The following is a 22,329-nucleotide window of genomic DNA, read 5'->3' as shown; positions in this document are numbered from 1 at the left end:
TTTAACTTATACCAAACCCGGAAGTAAAGCAATTTGTAATTTACAGTCGTATCCACTTCCGCCTACAGCTAAACGTTCCTATCTTTTGTTTAAAATAAAAGTAGGCCTTATGTAAAGGCATAACATAAAAAATAATCCAATACATAAATCTAACAGACATTTTCAAGTCATTAAGATTGAATTAGTGAAAAATAAGAACTAGAAAAGCAATTTAAATTTGGAAGATTAACAGGATATGGTTATCCTTCTTACAAACTCCTACTTGACCACGCGGGGGCTGGTTTGTGTGACGTAGCCGGTAAACAGAAGGAGAGTCGTGTCAAGTCCTTCACCATTTAGACGTTCTCTTGAAGACATTCGGAAGAAAAATGCAGTCTTCTCGAAGCGAAAATGACTGGCAAGGCCTGGTGAGCGAGGTGAGTGCGCCGTTCACGAATGTACACACGGGCATCCCTTTTGTTAGCGAATCTCCCCCTTAGCATATGGAGCCAGCAGGTGGGAGTGATGCTCAACTTTTTGCACACCTAATACAAAAAAATGTGGTTCTGGTCCACGATCGAACAACTGAGCCAAAGTAGATTATATGTGGCGAGTCGGGTTGAGGGCCCTTTAATTCATTTGCACCCCTAACTTACAATGTTTGCCTTTCTACCTCCTGTCCAGGTAACTATTGTTGACATTTGTCACCTGATCAAATGTCAGCAGTAAATTTATACGTAAGAATCCGACGTCGGAAAAGTAGCCATGAATTGTAAAAACTCCTCCGAAAAATCAAAAACCTACTTAGCACAGTGACAAAGTACAGTGATCCCTCGCTACTTCGCGTTTCGTTTATCGCGGCTTCATTACATCGCGGATTTTTTTTTCAAAATTAAAAAAAAACATCTAAAAGTCAAAAAAGAACTTCTAAATTGAGGAAACGTGTGTCTAACCTTTAGGACAATGTTGTGTTGCTCCAAATGTTTGTTTACATTTCTTTAGAAGTCCGTTTTCTTGTGTTAGCACGATCGCGAATTAGCATCTTTCCGCTAACTCGCTAGCCTGCCCAGTACTTTTTGTTGGTGACCGTACTTCGCGGATTTCACTGATTTCACTGGTTTTTGGAACCAATTATCCGCGATAAACGAGGCGTTACTGTATTTGCACATGGATCTTTCTCAGCACTGGTAAAGATACATGTGTGTGTCTGTGTGTGTGTGTGTGTGTGTGTGTGTTTGCTTGCTCTAGTTCCTGGTTTGCAAGCGCAAGCTCGAGAGCAAAAAAGAGGCCCTGCTCATTCTGTCCAAGGAGCTGGATACGTGTCAGCAGGAGCGAGACCAGTACAAGCTGATGGCCAACCAGCTTCGAGAGCGCCACCAAGGTCTCAAGAACAAGTACAAGGAGCTCATTGTGAGTCTATGCGTGTGTTTTTGTGTGTCAGCAGGTTTTTATGTTTTCAACGCTGACATTTATTCACGGTTTAGGAAAGAGACCCGTCTTTAGCACCAGAGAAACGCAATCAGGTAAGTCTTTTGTGTGATGATGTTGTCATGGAAGTTTCTACCAATCACATTTTTCCTTTCATCTTCTTCTTTTTTTTTTTGCATGCCCTGGGTGAGAAGTTCATGTTAGTGTGTGACAATGCTACTACTTGGAGAGTTGGTGTAAGAAGTTCAATGACCAAGTCAGCCATGTTTTTCATTTTGGTACCCTTGGCAATCACCAGAGTTCCCTGCCCTGTTTCTTCCTGTAGGTGAACCTCGCCCAATTGCTGCGAGAGTCCAAGGAACGCGTGAAGCAGCTCACCGAGGAGGCTAAGGAGCTGACTCAGCGGCTACTGGAGGCTCAAGGGGATAACAAGGTGAGTGGAAACTTGCTTTGTCCGCTGGAGGTTGCTGAAACTGTCAATGTCGTCTTTCTCGGCGGGCTCAGCTCCTGCGAATGACTATCACGCGACAGCGGCTGGGGGACGATGAGGTGGGCGCACGCCACTTCCCTGCGCACGAGCGTGAAGATCTGGTGCGGCGGCTGGAGAGAGCCGGCCATCAGGTAGGGAAAGCCCCGTGAGGTGTCCAATGAGATGGCCCTATAGTTAAGATTATGGTTTGCCAGATGGAAGAGATGGCGCTTAATGCGAAGGCGTTGTCGGACGAGCTCCAAGACGTGAAGGCGGAGCGCGTCGTGTACCGCGACAAGGCCGAGCGACTCAACGTGGAGCTCAACCACGTGATGGGCAACCGGGACTCGCGCATCCTTGACGTGGACGCGCTCTGCATGGAAAACCGGTAACGCATACACACTCATAGTTTTTTTTTTTTTGGGGGGAGCTTTTGAAGGCACCATCTGCCTGGCAGGTATTTGCACGAGCGCTTCAAACAACTGCAAGAGGAGGTGACCCTGCTCAAATCCAACATCATGAAGTACAAGGTAAGAGCTTGATAGAAATGAGATCAAATTTGTATTGTTGAAAGGCTGAAATCAGAGGATTTGGACAATTTGAAGTTAAACGGGCTCGAAATGATTCTAATCGATCAGTTGTCGATTAATCGATTAATTTTGGCAGCTCTACTGCAATCTTTGCAGGCCGCGCTGGCGAGGAGGAGAAACTCCAGCGGTTACGTGAAGTCACACAACAGTCCAATCACTGGCGTCCTCTCCGCCGAACAAGGTAACCAAAAACTAACGGCACCAAATTTTTTGTGTGCTTTGGGTGCAAATCTAATCTTTCCTTCCTACTTTATGACGCATGACATAAAAGTGACATTCCTTGCTTCTTCTACAGTGGAGGAGATGCTTCTAGAGGAGCACGGCTGCAGCCTCCCGGCCACTCCTCAATCCATTTGCGAGCTCAAGTCCCTGGCCACGGCCCTGCTGGAGACCGTCCACGAGAAGAATCTCGTCATCCAGCACCAACGGCACACCAACAGGTGAGCGACTAGTCGGCTGTTGTTTACTAGCTCGGGATCTGGAAAACTTAAGAAACGCTTTTTTCCCACACGTGGTAGAATCCTCGGGAACAGAGTTGCCGACTTGGAAAGGAAGTTAAAGACGTTGGAGGTTGCTGGCTTTTGGAGTCTTCCAGGTGGGTCTTTAGTTAAAATCAATAAGCGTAGAAATTTCCTCTCTCTCGCTCTCACGCTTTTTTGGTGTCTCTTTGTTTCCTTTTGCGGCGGCTGCGTCTCAGGCCTGACCTACCGCGTATCCGTGGGAATTGGGAGTATGTATTCTTTGTCTTTTTACCCGGCGTCAACTCCATCTACCATTCACCGTGCAGTTCTACGTGTCCCCACAAGGGAGCGGTGTTGTGCCATATATAGGGCAACGGGGAGAGGGAGGGGGAACTGCCGGCTTGTCACCAGACCATCATTCTCCGCCATAAAACTGACAAGCGTCCATTATGGAAAATGATTGCCCACATTACAAACACATTTAGGGGGGAATGTGGCGTTATTAGGGGATTTGTAGGCGCCCGAAAGAGAGGTGTGGGCTTGATGTGTATTAAACAGGACGGAATGAAACAGGCAAACTATTTGTTTTGAGCGAAAAGCGCGTGATGGACATCCCCCTCGGCGCCCCATCACCCCAAAACAAAAGCGTTTGCGCACATCCATTTTGGGGTGTTGTTTTGCGGCGGAGCCTCACACTTGAATGGTTCGTCGTAAAGGTTGATGAGCGCATTTGGCAGGTTTGTGTGTGTTTGTGACGCCATAAGTAGCATATGGTGTCGGGCCAAGAGGCGCGCAGCCATCACTAATGAAGACAGATGACGGCAAAGTCGAGGCCACTTTTGACGGAGTCACACTTTTATGGACGTGACGGCGATGCTTACCGATCTTAAAAAAACGATTTTTCACATGTGTGCGAGCCCCACACACAGGATGAAATATCACCTGGGCGATTCCCGAACGCCTCGTCGTGAGAGATCGTCCCATTTGCCGCGGGAAATGATCTAATTTAACTTCATTGCTGATTATCAAATATATTAATGAGTGCAGTTCGCCCCAGATGTGTTATGCTTGTCAAATTCGGCCCGAGCAAGTTTTCTTCTAACCGACCAATCAGAGGACAGGAAAATGCTGATGTCATCGAAGGCCAGTTTGCTGGTTCCGTTGGGTAGTTTTTTTTTGACCTGATATATAACTAGTGTTACAATTCCAAGAGACAAATTGATGTTTCAAATGTAGGTCAGCGCTCACCTCTTAATAACTCGTTGTCTTGGCAGGAACGAGGAACGAGGCGCCGCCCAACGAAAACCTCCCGCCGGGGCTTCATCCGACGCAGGCGGCGTCCCCGCATCGCCATCCGCCCCCAGGTAAGACGAGTAATCGTGCGTAAAGCGGGACGAGACGCCACGAAGAGCGCCATTAGGCCGAGCGTACGTCGCCTGTGCCGCCTCGCCTCCTCATTGGCGCAACTTGCCCAAATGCCGTGGCATTTGGAAAATGGGAGGCAAATTCTCGCCCGCTGACATTCACAAACTTCTCTTGAAAGACGACCAAGTGTGAAATGTGTGCGCAAGGGGGCCCATAAATATGGATGCCGGACCGGAGTAACGTCGTTCTCCTCCCGCGTTCATCTGCGGGGCCTTTGAGAGTCTTTAACCTTTTTTTTTCATGCGTGTCAACAAATATGGGTCAGTAATCCCCCAAAGTGCGGCCACATTTTGGCGAAGAGGCAGAACTAAGCTGTAGCTGTCACACGTCCCCCTTGTCACTGTTGCTGCAGCTATATTTAGACTGTTGCTATGGAAGCGCTCCAGTCACAATTGAAATAACTTCATCTGTCTTTATCAAACAAAAGCATTCACTTTGCTTTAGGGAGGTAATGGTGGCCCCGTCAGAACCAATAGGTGGCGCTGCTTCTCAGTGAAGTTGCAATAAATTGGATATCGGGCCCTTAGTTACGTGGAGTAATCAGTAAAGTACTTTTTAAAGTAAGTAGTCTGTACAATAACCAGGTTACTTTGTCAAGGTAACTGCAGCAGCACCGATGAATCATTGTGGGAGTGCCACACAGCTGCCGGCGACCTTGGCACAGATGGCGCGACACAGCCGGCGGCGGCAACGCAGACGAACGGGATCGACGACAGAGGAGGCGACTCGGCGACCCCGACAGAAGAAGACGGACGGAGTCCCGTGGAGGAGGCGGGGAGAGAAGCCCGAGAGGAAGACGCCGAGGCGGCGGTGGAGGAGGGCGAGGAGGCGGCGGTGGCGCTGGACGCCTCGCATGACTGCAACTCCGATTTGCTGGAACGCCGCCAGGAGGACGTCCGACGTCACGCTGAGCACGGTGACATATGTCATCGCTTGGTGTGAAGACGTACGAAGATTTCGATGGGTTGAGAAACTTTTGGCAGAGCATAAATGGAATATTAATGTTGAGCAATGTGATTTTCAAAATAAAAGTGTGCAAATATCCTTGTAGGATTCAGATTATCAGACAGCTTTCATTGGGAACTCGGAGAATATTGACTGTTGAGAGAGGATTTGCACAATATGAAGGTAAACAAGATCTTTGATAATGGATTTATTGTCGATTCATGGATTTGTTGTTAACTCTTCCAGTTGACTGCTAATTATGATTTCCACCAAGACAACACACGGCGGATATGAATCTCAGCCTTTCTGCAGGTGACAGCTGGCCTCTCCACGCAAAACCATGAAGCGCTTACTCGGCGCAACTTGCTATTTTTAATCCCCACGCCACTAAATAAATTGGAGCGGCGGGCGGCGGCGTGAACTCGGCACCAGCCAGCTGATTTGGCACGCCGCTTTCCTCCCCGAGCGAGGAGCACAACTTTCTCAAGCAGATGGAGTGCAAACTAATCAACATGTAAGACGATAGCAGCTTGCTTTTGGATTCCTCATCAGGAATCTCTGCACGCCTTCAAGACAGCGAGGAGATTTGCAAAGTTGTTTGGGTAGAAAACTGTGTTTTGCCAAGAAGATCCTGGAGCCGTTTGCTTGCGTGACATACATTCCTTCAACTTAAATTCCAACATCGGAGCTTCGTGTGGGATTTTCATGGAAATATTGTGGTCGAGGACGGTTTTTAAAAAGGTTGCAATAAATGGAATTAATCTGATGAATGTTGTTCCTATTTTGACACATAGGGCCAGTTTTTTGCAGCAAGATTTTTTTTTTTAAATCATCAACTCCCAGTTTCAAAATGACCTGACTTGTCCTGGTCCTTGTCAATTCATTCATTCACTGTATATTTTGCATTATTTAAGCAGTAAAAAAAGCTCTGAATGACTGACCACGACCTTTTATTCATGGGTTTGTAACAAAAAAAAATCATTGCAATATCTCAATGTTATTATTTATTACAAATACAAATTAGACATTTTAGTTCAGATTTTCCCTAGCATCATGAAATGCTTGATTTACTTTCGCAGGTCATATAAATTATTGTGGTGAGCCAAATCTGGCCCCCGGGCCTTAAGTTTGAAACCTGGGCTCTAACTAGTTAAAAAAAAACTTTATATGAATAAACCTGTATAAACAGCAAGCAATCAATCGCTCATGCTACTTATTTTATTCCTTTCGTGGTTCGATAAACATAGTTGTCCTTCATTGTATTTTTACTGGAAGACTTTTTCTGCCTTTTCGCACAATTTCATGACACCTGCAGTGAAAAAAGTCTCCACATGCACGTGAACTCCAATAAGTGTGACCATCATCATCTCATCCAAGGTTGAAGGGCGAAGATGGACTTTTCCAAGGCCGCACTTTCCAAGTTGAGGTTAATGACTCTCGCAGGCGGCTGATTTTTTTTTCGTCTTTGCGATGGCCCGACTGTTCTCGTGTCTCGGGAGACGGCTGGACGCCCGCAGCTTTTAGGGCATATGACTTGACAAGTGTAACTTTCTGCTCTGCTGCTGACAGGCCTTGTTATTAGCTGCCAGAATAGAGCAGCAGTGCGCCAGAAGAGGGAAACAAGCAGAGCTTGTCACTCATCTTTTTATATAGAATCACAATAGAAGGTGAACAAAAGCTTGCAAAGCATACTGCTAAATCAGTAGTATGATAGCTGAAAAGGAAAACAGTGCTAAAGCCGCATTGCAGGACGGCTTTTTTATTGTATTTTAATCAGGATTGAATTGATTCAATTAATTTTTTAAAAAATATGAAAAAATAGAAAAGAGGGTTTGAGCGCCACCAATTTATTTATTTATTTTGCTGAGTCATGTTGATGGCTAAAATGTGTTGGGACTAGGTTGTCATTTATGATGAGTCACACAACTGCAGAGCATGATTTTAACCATTTAAAATATGTCTATGATTAATTAAAATGGTTTGACAGTTACAAGGAAAAGAAAAAATGTTTTAAAATGATTTTAAATGCTCTCTTTAGAATGGGATATGTAGGTTTGTAATCGAGAGCGATTTGGTATTTACAAATATTGATGGTACAACTAATCATTATTTTAACTGATTTAACCACATGTGATTTATTTCAATTAATCAATGAATTGGGAAAAACAATTAAAATAGCCACATTATTTCATATTTACATTGCAGAAACTGCAAAAATACACATATGATGACGATTCGATATTGGTTTGGTTCATTAGCATCCGCCATGAAATCAAATGTTGAATATTGTTTTCCAAAATAAAAGCAGAGAGTAAATGAGCTGTTTTGATTAAACACATAAGAAACCAGGCTACTTTCAGTCGATTAATTTGATAACCGGATAATCAGATGTTTATCAATTCTGAAATGATCTGCAGGTTGTTCAACCGATTAGGAAATGTATTTGATTATATTTTTTAATTCATTTTAAATTTGTACGTGATGTATTTTTCCAAGTAGTCATGTAATGATGCTGTCAGTGTTGCAGATGAAGATGTAGCAGCGTTTGGAGCCGAAGGGGGCGTCCGCTCAGTGCATCAACATCTCTCTCGTCATCCTGATCAAGCTTGAACGACTCGCATTCTTGCAAACATGCCAAGTGTCGATCCCATGACAGGTGTACAAGGATAAACACGATGAGGTGAGGACGAACCTGCCTGTCATTTCTCACTTTCGATTCAGATCAGAATGTATGGAGCGTGATTGTAGCATACGGCAGCCCGTGAAGCTAGTCCAGCATTGTTGATAATTAGGGGTATTTTAATAAACATCATCGTTTGCACAAAGTCAACATATTTTAGCGAGTAATTGGATATAAAATGTGTTGCTTTTTTTCACAAATATGTTATTAAAAGACAGACTTATAGCAGTTTGACAGCTGGCGACTCGCTTTGGTTTAGCATTAATACAATTGGCTGACAGAGGTCATGTGACTCGCACTAAGGAAGTTTTGTCCACAACAACACTCTGGTTTTATTTATTGTTATAAAATGCTACAAGTCAGTCCTTACTATCTTGTAATAAATTATTGCGAGGAGTTTTTCTCCCCAATATAATGACGGAATCCTGGTGAGCCGTATGAAGGAATACATAGACGCCTCTTTGAGCTCATCGTTACAATACGGGTATGTGCCCGCCATATTGAATGTGGCAGCTATGCCCAGACCTGCCCAAACCAACATGCTGATTATAAATATTTACTGCTATTATTTTTTAATAAAGATAAGCACGAAACCAACCATTTGTTTTCAGTTGCAGTATTATTTTCACAATAAATGATGTGAAATTCTTGTCTTATGGTTTCCACTTACTTGGGTTTGCAATACCTAATCCTCACTTAATACTGTTTTGTGTATCCGTCGCTATCTCCTCCAGGCGTGACCGGGAGAGGGTCCGAGGTGTTGATGAGTGGTCAAGGGCTGGCCCTCGTGTTCAGCGTGGAAACATGGAGAACGATTTAAGGCAACCCACCGAGCGAGAGCACATCAATCCGTTCACCGAGCTGCCCCACACGGCTCGCTACTACCAGATCCTCAAAAAGCGGCAGCAGCTCCCTGTGTGGGACTACCGAGAGAACTTCACACACATCCTGATGAATCACCAGTGTTTTGTCATTGTAGGAGAAACCGGTTCTGGAAAGACCACACAGGTAGAACAAACATGTGGGTCATATAAAGAGGGAATAACGTGAGCTATCATCAAGCGAATTACCACGAGTCGCGCTAATCTCCTGTTTTCAACAAATGTTGGTGCTAATCATCATCCAGTTCTGGAACCTTTCTTCTCACTTCCGCTTTATTTGTCCGTCAGATCCCCCAGTGGTGCGTGGAAACGATTCAATCCACGGCAGGAGCCAAGCGGGCGGTTGCCTGCACCCAGCCCAGGCGGGTGGCGGCCATGAGCGTCGCCCGGAGGGTAGCCGATGAAATGGACGTCACATTGGGCCAAGAAGTGGGCTACTCCATCCGCTTTGAGGACTGTAGCTCTTCCAAGACCGTGCTCAAGTAAGAACATCGCAGTTTCTAAGCACTCTGAGGGTTCCAACAGAAATATCTCCAAATCACATTTTATCTCCAAAGATACTTGACGGATGGGATGTTGCTACGGGAAGCCATGAGCGACCCACGGCTGGAGCACTACGCCGTCATCGTGCTGGATGAAGCCCACGAACGTACGCTCGCTACAGACATCCTCATGGGCGTCCTCAAGCGGGTGCTCCGAAAAAGAGCCGACCTCAAGGTAAATGCAATTAAGTCCCCCAATTAGAACCTGTCGTCTTCTCACACTGCACATTTCCGGAAATATACACATATGTCTGGTATTTGGTTCCTACCTAAAATCAACGGAGATATCCTTGTTGTTCCGAACAAAGAAACCAACATCCGACTCGGCCGTTAACCGTAGTACTCACGAAGCAGATGGATAACGCCTTCGTTGTTTGTCATTGTAGAATCCGAGGTTATTGCCAACGCTCCTCCGCTCTACCGCACGCCCTCCCCATCTCGGCCGCCGAATCCGGGACATTTAATTTGCCTTGATTAAGAGCAATTACGATGCCCCGCCGAGCGTAAAGCGAAAAATGCCGAGACGCTGGCCCCGGAAAATAGCGGAGATTGAAAAGCGGGTGAAGCGCTTCCCATCAGAACCTTAATGCCCTCCACCTGACGGCTTGTGAGGGAATGCCGTTTGCCAAACACGGGCGGACGAGAACTGCCGTGTTCCGTGTAGGTCGCCAACATCTTGCGATGGCATCCGGAAGCCTAATAAACAGCTTCAATCATCCCGTGTGGCTTTTTATCGCCTCGTGTCATCATCATCATCTTCTTCATGACAAAATATAAACTCATTTTCCGCTTGTGTGCCCGCGCCGTAATCACCCGTTCTCCTCTGATGTCTCTTCGTGCTGCAGATTGTCATCATGAGCGCCACGTTGGATGCCGGCAAGTTCCAGAAGTTCTTTGACGGCTGCCCGTTGCTGTCCATCCCCGGACGCACGCACCCCGTTGAGGTTTTCTACACGCCCGAACCCGAGCGAGACTACCTGGAGGCGGCCGTCCGCACGGTGGTCCAGATCCACATGTGCGAACAGGACCCAGGGGATATTTTACTGTTCCTTACTGGGCAAGAGGTACGACTGCACTTTTGTAATCCATAGCATAGCAATAATTCATTATAATTGCTTCATTTATAGTTTAAACTGTGAATATACCACAAATTATAATCTTAAAGCAGTAAACAAGGCTTTAAATCAATCTTGTGGTAGTTTGGGGCATTTTAGAAAGAGCAGAACAGTGGGTGAGTTTTTCCTCTTAGCTAGATAGCTAGCTAACTAAAATTCTTAAATGTTTTCAACTCACTCAGGGTCAAAACTTTTCCGATCATATAATGTGAACGGGTGTGTAAGGGTACATTTTTAACCACCTCTCATTCTCTAAATCGTGATTGATGTAAGAGCAGCTCAATATCTGGCTAGAAAACATCTAGCATGTCAGATGTGTCAGATTTGAGCTAACTTTTGCTAATCGTCACCAAATATAGCTTCTATTATCGTTCAAACAAAGCCGATAATTCTCACTTCCTGTTTGGGACCCCATTACTTGAAAATTTTGGTCACCTTTTGAGTTGTTTGTCCGCCACTCCAGCTCCGAGGGTCCACTGGACGCAATCTATACAATTTCTTAAGAATACTAATGCAAATAGCATACCTAAGCAATGAGGAGACGAGTGACCGACCAATCGAGCCTTCCTCCGCACCATCTCCTGAAATCATTTTTTTCCTTCGTGCACACGCTTTGCCCATTGATGTGTAATGGAGGGCAGGGTTCATTCTTGGAATGATGAATTTGGTTACAACTGGGTGAACACACACACATGCGCACTGAAAAGCTCAAAAAACGTCTCTAGATTGCAACCTGGAGCCTGATAGACATGCATAAGGTGCTGCTTTGGAAATCTAAATGATTTTTTTTTCTTATTGTCATTGCAGGAAATAATTAGATATGACCTCAAACCTACCCATCATTTGCTCTCCTGCAAACATGGAAAATGGGGTTTGATGGACACTTGTTTGTGACACAGTTTGCTTGTGTCATAAGACAAAAAAATGGTCAAACTTGTGGTCTGAGATCATAAAAAAAAAAAAATGGTGAAGGATTTTTTTGTTTTTCAAATTCAGGCCTTGTCTCGCACATACTTCAACCATCTGTGATGTTTTCGGGTCATGCTCTGTATTTTTTTTGGTGGTGGTATGTTTACTATCTGGAATCCTAATTGGGTTGAAGGAGCGCAACGTTCAAAGGGTGCCGTTGCAGCCTCCTTCCAGCTCTTCTTCACCTCCAAGACCTGGTAGCAACTTTCAAATGGACTAATGATGGGGAGGCAATCTGTGTCTGTCTTTTATTTTTTTTCTCCTCTTTTGGAGCATGAGGAAGGCTGCACCTGCTCTCAACACCAGACCCATCCCAGCTGTCGCGTAAAACGAAGTCCTAATATTTAAGTTTCCCCCCCACTGCGGTGTGGTGAGCAGGGAAAATCCAGAGAGATTGGCCTCACGGAGGAAAGCATTGGCTGGTGGGCCCGACCCAACACGTGGGCCGTATTCCTCCGGGAACGCCAGCCCAGCTTGCTTCCAGCGCTTTGGCAAAGAGCGCCGTTTTTTTGTCTCCACAGCAGCTGCCGCTTCCCAGGGCTTGATTGGCTATTAATACACCGGCTAATTTGACCGATCTATTACGATTTCCCGTTTCCCCACTTGTCACCGCGTTGATTAAGAGGCACACAGCCATTGGCGGGCTTTGACTTCATTTCGTGTACGCGGGGACCACCGGGGCGGGTTTGCTCGATCACATTCAACGGATAAAAAAAAAAGAAAACAAAAAACTATATTAGTAGTAGTCATTGCAGTTATCAGGTGGATCACACCCTTTTGCCTTTTCAACGCCCGCAGCCAATAAAGTTGCAGACTGGGTCAATAGTTGTTTTTTGCATATGCTGGGGGCCGCTGAAAAAAATAGACCGAGGGCCACAAATGGTCCCCGGGCCACATTTCGGACACGTGTTTGACTGTACAGTATCTCGGTCTGCCTGTCTCTCTCTCTCTGTTTCTCTCTATCCTTCTCTCAGTGTCTCTTTATTTATTTTTATTTTTTAATGTAATTTTGCTTGCCATGCATTGATCTTTCTTTGCATTTTTTTTGCTGGCTTGCTGTCAATGTAATACCTTCGTTGGCCTGCAGGTGATGCTACAGCCCAGGCTTGTCGTCCCTTGTCCTATCCAGGCCTCAATGTTGACAGTTAAAAGATAAAAAAAAAAAAGAACAAGCACATGTGCAGTTTTGAGGTGTTTCTATGTGGATGTGAGCGCAATACAATAAAAGTGTGCAGCCTGTCGCCTCGGCGCGCACGTGTCGCCTTGCGCTGGCACTGTCATGTTCTCTAACTCCTGCTGCCACTCAAGCCTTCCTTCAGTCTGGCTCCAGAAGCTTGCGCCTGACTCAGTGACTTGCCGGCGGTGAGGCACAATCCGCTTTACAGCGCTGCAGAATCACGAAGCGTGCTTGTGTCTGGCTGCCTCGCACGTCACATTTTCCGTGATCGCTCGCTGCGGTTCATGTTGAAGTTGCGGCGTCAACTCTTTCCCGGACGCTCTGTTTGATCGTCGCTCGCCGTGTCTTTTACAGGAAATCGAGGAAGCTTGCAAGCGCATCGAGGCGGAGGTCAACGACCTGGGGCCTGATGCCGGCGAGGTAAAAATCATCCCCCTGTACTCCACGTTGCCGTCGCTGCAGCAGCAACGGATCTTCGAGCCGCCTCCTGCCAATAAACCCAACGGCGCCATCGGAAGGAAGGTAAACAAAAAGTTGGCAATCGGACGCAAAGCTCAGACTGATGAACATGTTGGATGTGTGCCTTTAAGGGGTGTGGCCTAGTGCGTGATGTCACTTCTGAGGAGTGTTTTTGTTTTTGCATTAGTGTGTTTGTTTGTCCTGTTGAAAGTGAAATCTATCTGTACATTGGCAGAGCTAAGGGGGTGGCCGTGGGGGCACTGCCTCCCCCAAATATGCTTTGACTTTTGGATATTTTCAGGTATTTTTTTCACACCTCCCCTCTCCCCCATGCAGGGAACCATGAATATTTATTAGCATTTTCTGAAGAATGTTTTGGATTTGTAAATACAAAACTCTTGGCAACCCGGTGCCAAAATCAACAACCTAGCAAAACTAAACCTGGTATGAAATCGAACATGGTTCCCACAGTTCGGCCCCGCTGTTTTTGAGTCATTGATACTAACGGGGAAATAAAGTAAGAAGCGACTCCCTGAGCCAATCTTTGCTCCAAATGGAAGGAGGAGGTAACACGTACTCCTGTTCGGCCTCACGTCGAGTGAAAAATGCAGAGATGTCATCGGAGCCTCCCCGAGAGGAAGTCGTGAAAAAGAATTAAGGCTTGTCACGCCCGCCGCTGCGCATGCTAACGACTGCATTAGGCAGCCCTCAATTAACATAAAGCACTCGCTCGTCATTTATTCGCCATTTGTCCGGGAGAGCCGCTGATTGTCTTGCCGCGTCCCCCCCCCCCCCCTTTTCCAAGACTGTAATCTCACTTGGACAAATGTGCCAAAATGAGTTTATCTGGAGTGTTCCGTCAAAATCTCTCGACGCTTTTGAATGCGACGGCGTCATTTGACGCTCCCTTCACTTTAAATCGAGGCTTTATTTGTCAACAAAGCTCGCGTCCCGAGCGTTAAACAGTGAGCGATGGCCCGCGTTAGCCGCTGCGCTTGCTCCCTCCGCAGGTAATAACCCAGAAATAACACGCAGAAACGACGCTTTAATGATATTACTGATGAAGCAAGGCCCGGATTATCCGGCGCACCAACACACTGGAAGGAGCCAGCAGGCGTCGGGCGTAATGGCCCCGGCCGAGATAATCCTTCACAATCAATGCAGTCAATGAAGCCAACTATATGACGGCGAAATGGGAGAGGGTGTCATGCGCGGCAGCTGCTTCTGGCCCGAAGACAACCTCGAGTATCGGCGCTTTTTAAATCCCCTCAGTGCTCAGCCGCCTTGTTTCCGAAATAACGTAGAGTTCAGTTCTTAAAAATTTAAAAAAGGAATTTAGCTCCCAAAGCCAAATTCGACATGTCTCTCATGAGTAGACGTAGGAAAAAGTCTCAAAAAATGATGCCAAACAAGACACAAAATGTTTGCCATTTTGTTTTGAAGCAGCTGTTTTATGCTCATTTCAGATTTGCCAACTGGCCATCAAATATTAAAAATGGACAGAATTGGGTTTGAAAATGTCACTTGTAAAATTGGGTGGACATCTCTATCTAAATAAATGAAAAAAAGTCTCAAGAAGCCCAAAACAACAAGTCTGCTATTTTGTTTTGAGGCGGCCATTTTATGCTAATTTCAGTTTTGCGGACTGGCCATAAACATTAAAAAAGGACAGAATTGTGTTTGAAAATGTCATTTCGCAACACAAAATTTGATCTATTACAAGTAGATACAAAAATAGTCTGATAAATCTTTGCCCAAAACGACATAAGTCTTTGATTTTGTTTTGAAGCAACCATTTTATGCTAATTCCTGGTTTGTTGTCCGGCCATTAAATGATATAAATTGGCAAAATTGGGTTTGAAAATATCACTTAGCAACACAACATTTATCACAAGTAGATAAAAAACAAGCCTGATAAAGCCTTACCCAAAACGAAAATTTTATTTTCAAGCGGCCATTTTGTGCTCCTTTCAGGTTTGCTGACAGTATCTGCTGAATACAGCGTAATTATTCTCCAAGGTTTTTCCCACTTATTTAGATTCACGGTGGCCTCATCTCAGCGGCGGTAGGTAACCACGAGTTGCCGACGCTCCCGAAAGAAGCATTCTTTTTCTTTCGCCCGACGCCCACCCACACATTAAGTTATGACACTCGAGAGGCAGTTGCCAGTTGGAGTGGGCCATTAGTCAGCCGTCACAGTCCCGAGTGCTGTGATGAATCTAAAAGGGCTTTCGTTATATAAGTAGAACTCACCCCGGCGGCGGCGGCGGGCGTTTTTTTTTGCCTTCGCGTGATGTGCCGTTTGCGTGGATGCTGACAGCCAGAGACCCGTCGGCTGCGATGACTCATTTGACTGTCATTTCTCATCGCCGGCCTTACCGTGGGGATAATTGTCATCAAAACTGATCCCGCGACGCGCTGGACATTCTGTCTCCTCTTCTGTTTGCAAATATAACTTTTCCTTGCCTCAGTTTGGTTTTACAGACTCTGTTTTACGAGTGTCACGAAGACTCATTTGACCACACAGGTCATCGTGTCAACAAACATCGCCGAGACGTCCGTCACCATCGACGGTGTCGTGTTTGTGATCGATCCTGGATTTGCCAAGCAAAAGGTCGGCAAAGCTTGATTTATTACTATTTGGATTTATTTCATAGTATAAAGGGCTGAATTCCTGCTCGGATAGGTGTACAACCCTCGCATCCGAGTGGAGTCCCTTTTGGTGACGGCCATTAGCAAATCGTCGGCGCAACAGAGGATGGGCCGAGCCGGACGCACGCGTCCCGGGAAGTGCTTCCGCCTATACACGGAAAAAACCTACAGGACAGAAATGCAGGTAGGACATGGTAAATCTCAGAAAAAGTAATCATGCTTTGCTTACTGTACCTTCAATTGGCACAGGACAATGCCTACCCAGAGATCCTCAGGTCCAATCTGGGCTCCACGGTGCTGCAGCTGAAGAAGTTGGGAATTGACGACCTGGTGCGTTTTGACTTCATGGATCCACCAGGTTAGCGTGAAAGGATTCCAGATCCACTTACAATAGTTGAAAAAGTGCGTTTTAAAAGTGACACATCAACCAAAATAGAAATCAACGCTGTACATTTGAACTCCAAATCGCGTAATCGTCGGTTAGCTTATTGCTAACAAATACTGTGAAATATCAGAGACGGGCTAGCAGGAATTAGCACTTATTAACTTGATAATTTACAAAAACAAAACTTGATAATTTACTTGTAGTTTAACCAAAATAGGATTCAACACTACTTTTGAACACCAAATCGCGTAACCGTCGGTTAGTTTATTGCTAACAAGTACTGTGAAATGTCAGAGACGGGTTAGCATGAATTAGCACTGATTAACTTGCTAATTTACCAAAAAAAACTTGCTAATTTACTTTTACTTTAACCAAAATAGAATTCAACACTTTACATTTGAACACCAAATCGTGTAACTGTCAGTTAGCTTATTGCTAACAAATACTGTGAAATGTCAGAGACGGGCTAGCAGGAATTAGCACTGATTAACCTTCTAATTAACTTTTACTTTAACGCGCATGGCGCGGCTACATATTCAATAAAAGAAGATGAAATAAAAACCCGATTTTAGAAAACCATCTGCAATCAAGCGACGCTGCAACAGATGAACCGCCATACAGCGAGGGAACCGTCGTCTTCTCGTGTTTGATTTGATATCAGACAACGCCGTCGTCTTGATTGGGATCAGTGTCGTTTTAATCGATACAAACGCAGTTAGAAGACGCTCTGAAACCCCGCGGCCGTTTGAAATGGGGATCCGCTGCGTCACTCGGGAGCCGGCGAAAGATGACGAGATCAAATGATCCCGGCAGATATCAAACGCGGCATATTTGGAGATTTTCGGAGCGCTTGCGGTTTTGATGAGCAGTTTGACTTGGAAACGCGCGGCGGTTGCTGTGAATCACGGCGGAATTAGGCCAAGCAGATTCCCCTGTGAGAGCGTGCGTTACTACATCTTCCCGAGGAGACCGCCTCCCCCCCTTTTCCTCCTCGCCATAATATAGTTTTCATCTCACCTCCGAGATTAAACCCATCTACTCGCCCCCCCCCACCTCCGTCCAGCATGGCAAGCGCCATTTTGCGAACGAAATTGGTTACATCAATAGCGGCGCTATCGCCTCGACGATTGCCTCCTCCTTTATATTCCTCCAGTGACTGACCTCCACCATCACCCCCGCATTCCTCACAAAATGGAAGCGTCAACATATCGGATCGGCCTCGTCGACCGGCCAAGCGAGAACGAGCTCAAGTGGGGAGGAAAGATGACTTTTTATTCCTTTGATGCACCGGTGGCATTGACGCCGCAACCTAACAAGCTCCTGGAAGCCGCCGCTAGCTTTGAGTCCTGGACAGACTCTTTATAATATCTCGTCGCTTCCGATCGATTTTTATGCGCCCGCCTCCGAGTAAATGGGCCAGCCAGGGATGTGTCTCCAGAGGCGACGCGCTGTGATATAAAGACTTAACAGCGTGTTTTGTTTGCCTGTTCCCGCCACTGTGTGTGTGTGTGTGTGTGTGTGTTGGGGGGGGGGGGGGGGGGGGGTGCTGTCGGGCTAATCAGCCCCAAACGCCAATGACTTATCGGACGATGGTTTCATTTGCCTCGTGACATCTACAAAAGAAGTTCCTTTGAGCCGCAACCAGGTTTAATGTGGGTTTGGCCTGCAGTGAGTGTAGTACAGTTCACTTGATGTGCTCGCCCCGATGCCTCACGATGGGAGTCAAACATTCAGGAAAAGCCTTTGTGATACCCAACATTTTTTTTAACCATTTCGACCATGGAACCACAGTTTTTTTTACATCTGTGCTACTAGATAGGAGCACAGAATAAGTGCAGCTAAGCCATGTCTGCCATCTAGTGGTGAATGGTGATATTACAACGTAAATGTTGCCATCCGCATCATATAAATATGTATATTTATTTAGAATGTACTCGGATAACTATTCAAATAAATGTATTGCACATAAGTTAATAAAAACTGTACTGAAAGAAAGGTTTAAAAATAAATCATAAATGTTTGAGTTTCTTGTTGCACAATCGGTCCCGTCCCTCCCCGGCAGCTCCCGAGACCCTGATGCGAGCCCTTGAGCTGCTCAACCACTTGGAGGCGCTGGACGACGACGGCGACCTGACGGATCTCGGCGCCATGATGGCCGAATTCCCGCTGGATCCGCAGCTGGCCAAGATGGTGGTCGCCAGCTGCGAGTCGGGTTGCTCGGACGAGGCGCTTTCCATCACCGCCATGCTGTCAGGTTGGTCCAATTTTTTTTTCAAGTGCGGTCTGTACTTTGCCCATCTTAACTTCTCCCTGTGGGCCCATCCCAACCTTGTTTAGTCCCGCAGTGCTTCTTGCGACCCCCCGCAGCCAAAAAGGCGGCCGACGACGCCAAGATGCGTCTGGCTCACCCGGACGGAGACCACCTGACTCTTCTCAACGTCTACCTCGCCTTCCAGCAAAGTAAGTCCGTGCTCGCCCTCCCCTCATCCCGATTCCTACCCGATCGCCTTCCTCGGCAGGCCACCGATCGTCGCAGTGGTGCTACGACAACTTTGTCAGCTATCGCTCGCTGATGGCGGCGGACAGCGCGCGCCTCCAGCTAGGCCGGATCATCGAGCGCTTGGGCTTGCCCCGGCGAAGCTGCGAAGGGGACGACGTCCACGTCCGCCGCGCGCTACTTACCGGCTTCTTCATGCAGGTCTGAGTTATTTTGCATTTTACGGAATTGTTTAATGACAAACTTTTCTTGATTAGCGCAGGTTGCTCACTTGCAGCGCAGCGGTCACTATTTGACGGTGAAGGACAAGCAGGTGGTCCAACTTCACCCGTCCAGCGCGCTGGGCCAAAAGCCCGAGTGGCTCCTCTACGGCGAGTATGTGCTCACCGCCAAGAACTACATCCGCATGTGCAGCCGCATCCACCCGCAGTGGTGAGTCCCGCCCACACGCTCATCAATCGCAACCGGTGCGGAAATGATGCAATTGAACTCAGTTGGTACGATTATTTCCTGACTGCAAAGAAAATCTGTTTCATTACAGCTATCGATGCGCGTGAGGAATATTGCCGCAGATAGTATGTTGAAAAAGTAATTTAGTTAATTTACAGATGACTTACTTTACTGGTCACTTGATTTTATGAGGAACTTAGATTACAATTGCATTGCATTCAGCAGATACCGACGTCCCTGCTAAACAAAAACAAAAAATATCCAACGATATTTACCACTTCATTGGAAGTACAATTTTAAAAGTGACATTTCAGAATTTTTTTTTCTTAGAAATAAATTAAAGACAGACTTTTTTTTAAAATGTATTTAAAACTTTGATTTAAAAAATTTTATTTCAATTTTTTTTCTAGATTTCACTTAACGTTAAGAGTCTTTTTTACTTCTATATTTAACTCTCAATGTTACAATGGCAAAACTCATCGTTTACAATGTCCAACGTTTTTAAATCTAACGATTAAATCCAAAGACCTCCTGCAGTCACACACACAATCTGCTGGGAACTTAAACTCTTGAACTCTTAAAGCTTGAATGCATACTGCTCTGCGATCGCACTTTTTTTTTTCAAGCATTCTCATTGAAGCTAGAAAACTGTCGACGGCACAGTGTGTGCTACAAACTCAAAATAGTGCCTGCATTTCCAAATCTCTTTCCTTCCTCCATCAGTGTTGTGAGAACACGTGAGACGTCGATTCGCTGAAAACGTGACGCATATTACGTACGCCAAGTATATACTTTGGCTCAATAAATGTTGGAAAATGACCAAGTCGCTTCCTCCCGTATCAAAAAGTTTGAAGACTAATGATTGATGTTTTTTTTTCCAAGGCTTCTGGAAATCGCCCCGCGCTACTACGAGATGAGCAACTTCCCGCCGAGCGAAGCCAAGAGACAGTTGCAGCGCATCAACAGCCAGCTCTCATCCAAGCAGTTGTGAAGAAAAGAAACTCGAGATTGGCTTTCATCCGGTACAGTTCCCATCTCGTCAGGTCTCGCATCCGCCGCTCATCTATTTTGAGAATTGGATTGCTGTCACATGTACGCCTCTTACACGTCATAAACATAATTTTTGGTATAAAACAACCCAGAGTGTCTGTAATTTGGTCACAGACCTTTAAAATGTAAGATGTCACTCGGCTCCCTCTAGTGGTATGTGACAGAATCACTTCCTAAGCGCGTTTCAGTTATATTTAACTTTTAAGATCAATTCGCTATGCTATCATGGCTTACGAAAAGCTTAAATACGCTTTTTGGATTTTTTTTTTTTCTGGTAATGATGAGCAATTAAGCCTATTATGCTTCTGTATTTTAAAGTCGGCTATAATGGTACCCTGTCAAAAATATGCCAACTAGAGTATGACTCAATCCGCGTCAACTTGTGTGAAAGAGCCTTTTAAGGTGCTAATTGAAGAGGTTAGCATGTGTTTTATTTTTTTTTTTTTTTGTTGCATTGTTCCAAAAAGCGGGTGGCCCTTTGCCAGCAAGAAAGCGAAAAAGAGTGAGAGTCATCCCTCCCAAAGTGAAGCCAATAGAAAGGCCATTAGTCGGCACTGATCTGGAAATTATATGGAATTGATCCTGAGGTAAGAACACTTTTTCAGGCTCGATACTTCCCATCGATTCCGGCTGCTATAATTATAAATGAAAATCGTTACGGAGCCAACTTGTGTTTTGAACTGAATCGCACACACTCGTGCACACAAAAGTGATTTCCTCTCCTTGTAATAGAAAGCATTGGCTTAAACCTCTTGAGAAGCCACTTTATTAGGTACACCTGTACCTAGCGAATGACATTCAATAAATAAGAAAGGCTCCTTCGATGTCATTTTGCATCAAGTGAAAGGATAATTTGCGCCATCTAGTGGCAAGTGACGAATTGCAGTGTAAATTACACAGCGGATATTGGTCAATATCAACAACTATTTAAATTTTGTGTCGTGAGCCAAAATGGGAGCTAACCTACCCGAGCGTCGTTTCACTAACTTTACCCAAAGCGGGCGGGCGGTGTGTGAATGAGCGGTTCCAATCCGCCCCCACCCCCGGAGTCCATCCTGGCCGTCCGGCGCCTCATCATCATTTGATGACTGCAGGCAGGAAACTTTTATTGCAGCACACCTCAGCGTTCTGGGAAGTCCATCCACCCACCCACCCGCTGTTCCTCCTCAGGTTTTTCTTTCCTTGCTTTCTTTTTGTTCTCCTCGTCCGAGCCAGGTGTCTTATCTCCCATCTTTCCGCACACAGCACAGCCAATCTTTTTGGGGAAGATGGCGACGGGAATGTGACAAATCCATCTGTCCCGGTTTGAATTTGTATGCTAATTTGAAGTAATAGCCCCTCCGGTGAGGGTACGAGGGAACAATTCCATCACGCCGCCTACGACAGCGACGTCTCCGCCCGGGCAAGCGACGCGGGCTCGCACGAAGGCCGGGTTAGCCTTGATGGATGACGAGGCGGCCCGCAGGAATGGCGCCGAGGCACGAGGCCCGAGCGATTCGACCTCATTTATTCACGGTGAACTTTGACCCCGTTTGCCTCATCGCAGGAGCATCATAGCCTCACGGACGGACGTATTGTCACCAAAGTGTCTGCGGCTGTTGATTTGATTCAGTGAGAAGCTTTCACGCGTGGCCGGGCAGAAAACGAGACAGCTCGGAGAGAGGAAACACAAGATGCATGTATCAAATGAGCTGAGCCGTGTCGTACGCTCGCCACCTTGGCCCTCCCCTGACGCGCTGCGAAAGCGTATGACACCGCTCGGCTATCTTTAAATTAATCTCTACGGCGCGGGGAAGATAACATTTCTCTACGGCGGATAAGGTGACGCTTACTTTTCTTCCGCTGCCATAACAGGACCATCACGGTGGACCGTATATACTTTATATAGGACAGCAAATAGTATTCGGTCTTGAGTACTCCGATACCACGAGTACTTTTGAAACCTGGAATTACAATAAACATGACAGATTATTGTGAATTATAGCACTTGTGCTAATATTATCTTGTAATGCATTCAACAGGAAGAACAGAAAGTGACTGGAAACACTGAATAATAGTAATATTCTCTTATTTAGTTATCCCATTTCCAAGCTGCTTTTTATTAAAAAAAAAAAAAAAAATCTGGAAAAAGTGCTGCACATATATTTGGGGAATGAATATAACATCATGGAGGTT

At 45.8% G+C, this 22,329-nt stretch overlaps 2 protein-coding genes and 1 long non-coding RNA gene across 7 annotated transcripts; 2 read left to right on the top strand and 1 right to left on the bottom strand.

The window, feature by feature from the left end:
- The first annotated feature begins 262 nt into the window (after positions 1 to 262).
- On the top strand, positions 263 to 5,396 carry LOC148403482 (coiled-coil domain-containing protein 149-like). 4 transcript variants are annotated; one of them, XM_088391841.1, is made up of 14 exons: positions 263 to 416; positions 1,228 to 1,389; positions 1,464 to 1,502; positions 1,602 to 1,643; positions 1,733 to 1,840; positions 1,912 to 2,028; positions 2,092 to 2,264; positions 2,334 to 2,406; positions 2,563 to 2,647; positions 2,762 to 2,906; positions 2,985 to 3,061; positions 3,164 to 3,196; positions 4,202 to 4,291; positions 4,951 to 5,396. In XM_088391841.1, exons 1-14 carry the CDS (start codon positions 369 to 371, stop codon positions 5,292 to 5,294), a joined length of 1,536 nt encoding a protein of 511 aa, XP_088247967.1. In that variant the 5' UTR covers positions 263 to 368; the 3' UTR covers positions 5,295 to 5,396. The 4 variants fall into 4 exon arrangements, with proteins under 4 accessions (XP_088247967.1, XP_088247993.1, XP_088247985.1 ...); XM_088391851.1 differs by lacking the exon at positions 263 to 416 and adding an exon at positions 522 to 663; XM_088391867.1 differs by lacking the exon at positions 1,602 to 1,643.
- A 2,415-nt stretch (positions 5,397 to 7,811) lies between these two features.
- dhx15 (DEAH (Asp-Glu-Ala-His) box helicase 15) lies at positions 7,812 to 22,056 on the top strand. 2 transcript variants are annotated; one of them, XM_088384675.1, is made up of 15 exons: positions 7,812 to 7,977; positions 8,712 to 8,985; positions 9,147 to 9,340; positions 9,416 to 9,575; positions 10,246 to 10,464; positions 13,016 to 13,183; positions 15,648 to 15,734; positions 15,807 to 15,956; positions 16,022 to 16,130; positions 18,220 to 18,411; positions 18,495 to 18,617; positions 18,677 to 18,855; positions 18,917 to 19,086; positions 19,987 to 20,126; positions 20,622 to 22,056. In XM_088384675.1, exons 1-14 carry the CDS (start codon positions 7,973 to 7,975, stop codon positions 20,093 to 20,095), a joined length of 2,139 nt encoding a protein of 712 aa, XP_088240801.1. In that variant the 5' UTR covers positions 7,812 to 7,972; the 3' UTR covers positions 20,096 to 20,126; positions 20,622 to 22,056. The 2 variants fall into 2 exon arrangements, with proteins under 2 accessions (XP_088240801.1, XP_088240796.1); XM_088384670.1 differs by lacking the exon at positions 20,622 to 22,056 and having other exon boundaries at positions 19,987 to 20,241.
- LOC148403481 (uncharacterized) lies at positions 15,750 to 16,224 on the bottom strand. Its single transcript, XR_015860255.1, has 2 exons — positions 16,034 to 16,224; positions 15,750 to 15,937 (listed from the first exon to the last, which is right to left on the bottom strand). It is a non-coding gene; the product is annotated as an uncharacterized LOC148403481 (long non-coding RNA).
- Positions 22,057 to 22,329: the final 273 nt, after the last annotated feature.

The sequence above is a fragment of the Syngnathus floridae genome, chromosome 1, assembly GCF_059516105.1.
Source record: "Syngnathus floridae isolate MCC-2025c chromosome 1, RoL_Sflo_1.0, whole genome shotgun sequence".
Classification (NCBI taxonomy): domain Eukaryota; kingdom Metazoa; phylum Chordata; class Actinopteri; order Syngnathiformes; family Syngnathidae; genus Syngnathus; species Syngnathus floridae.
The sequence above is the reverse complement of the archived record's forward strand: the minus strand, read 5'-3'. Positions and strand labels throughout refer to the sequence as shown.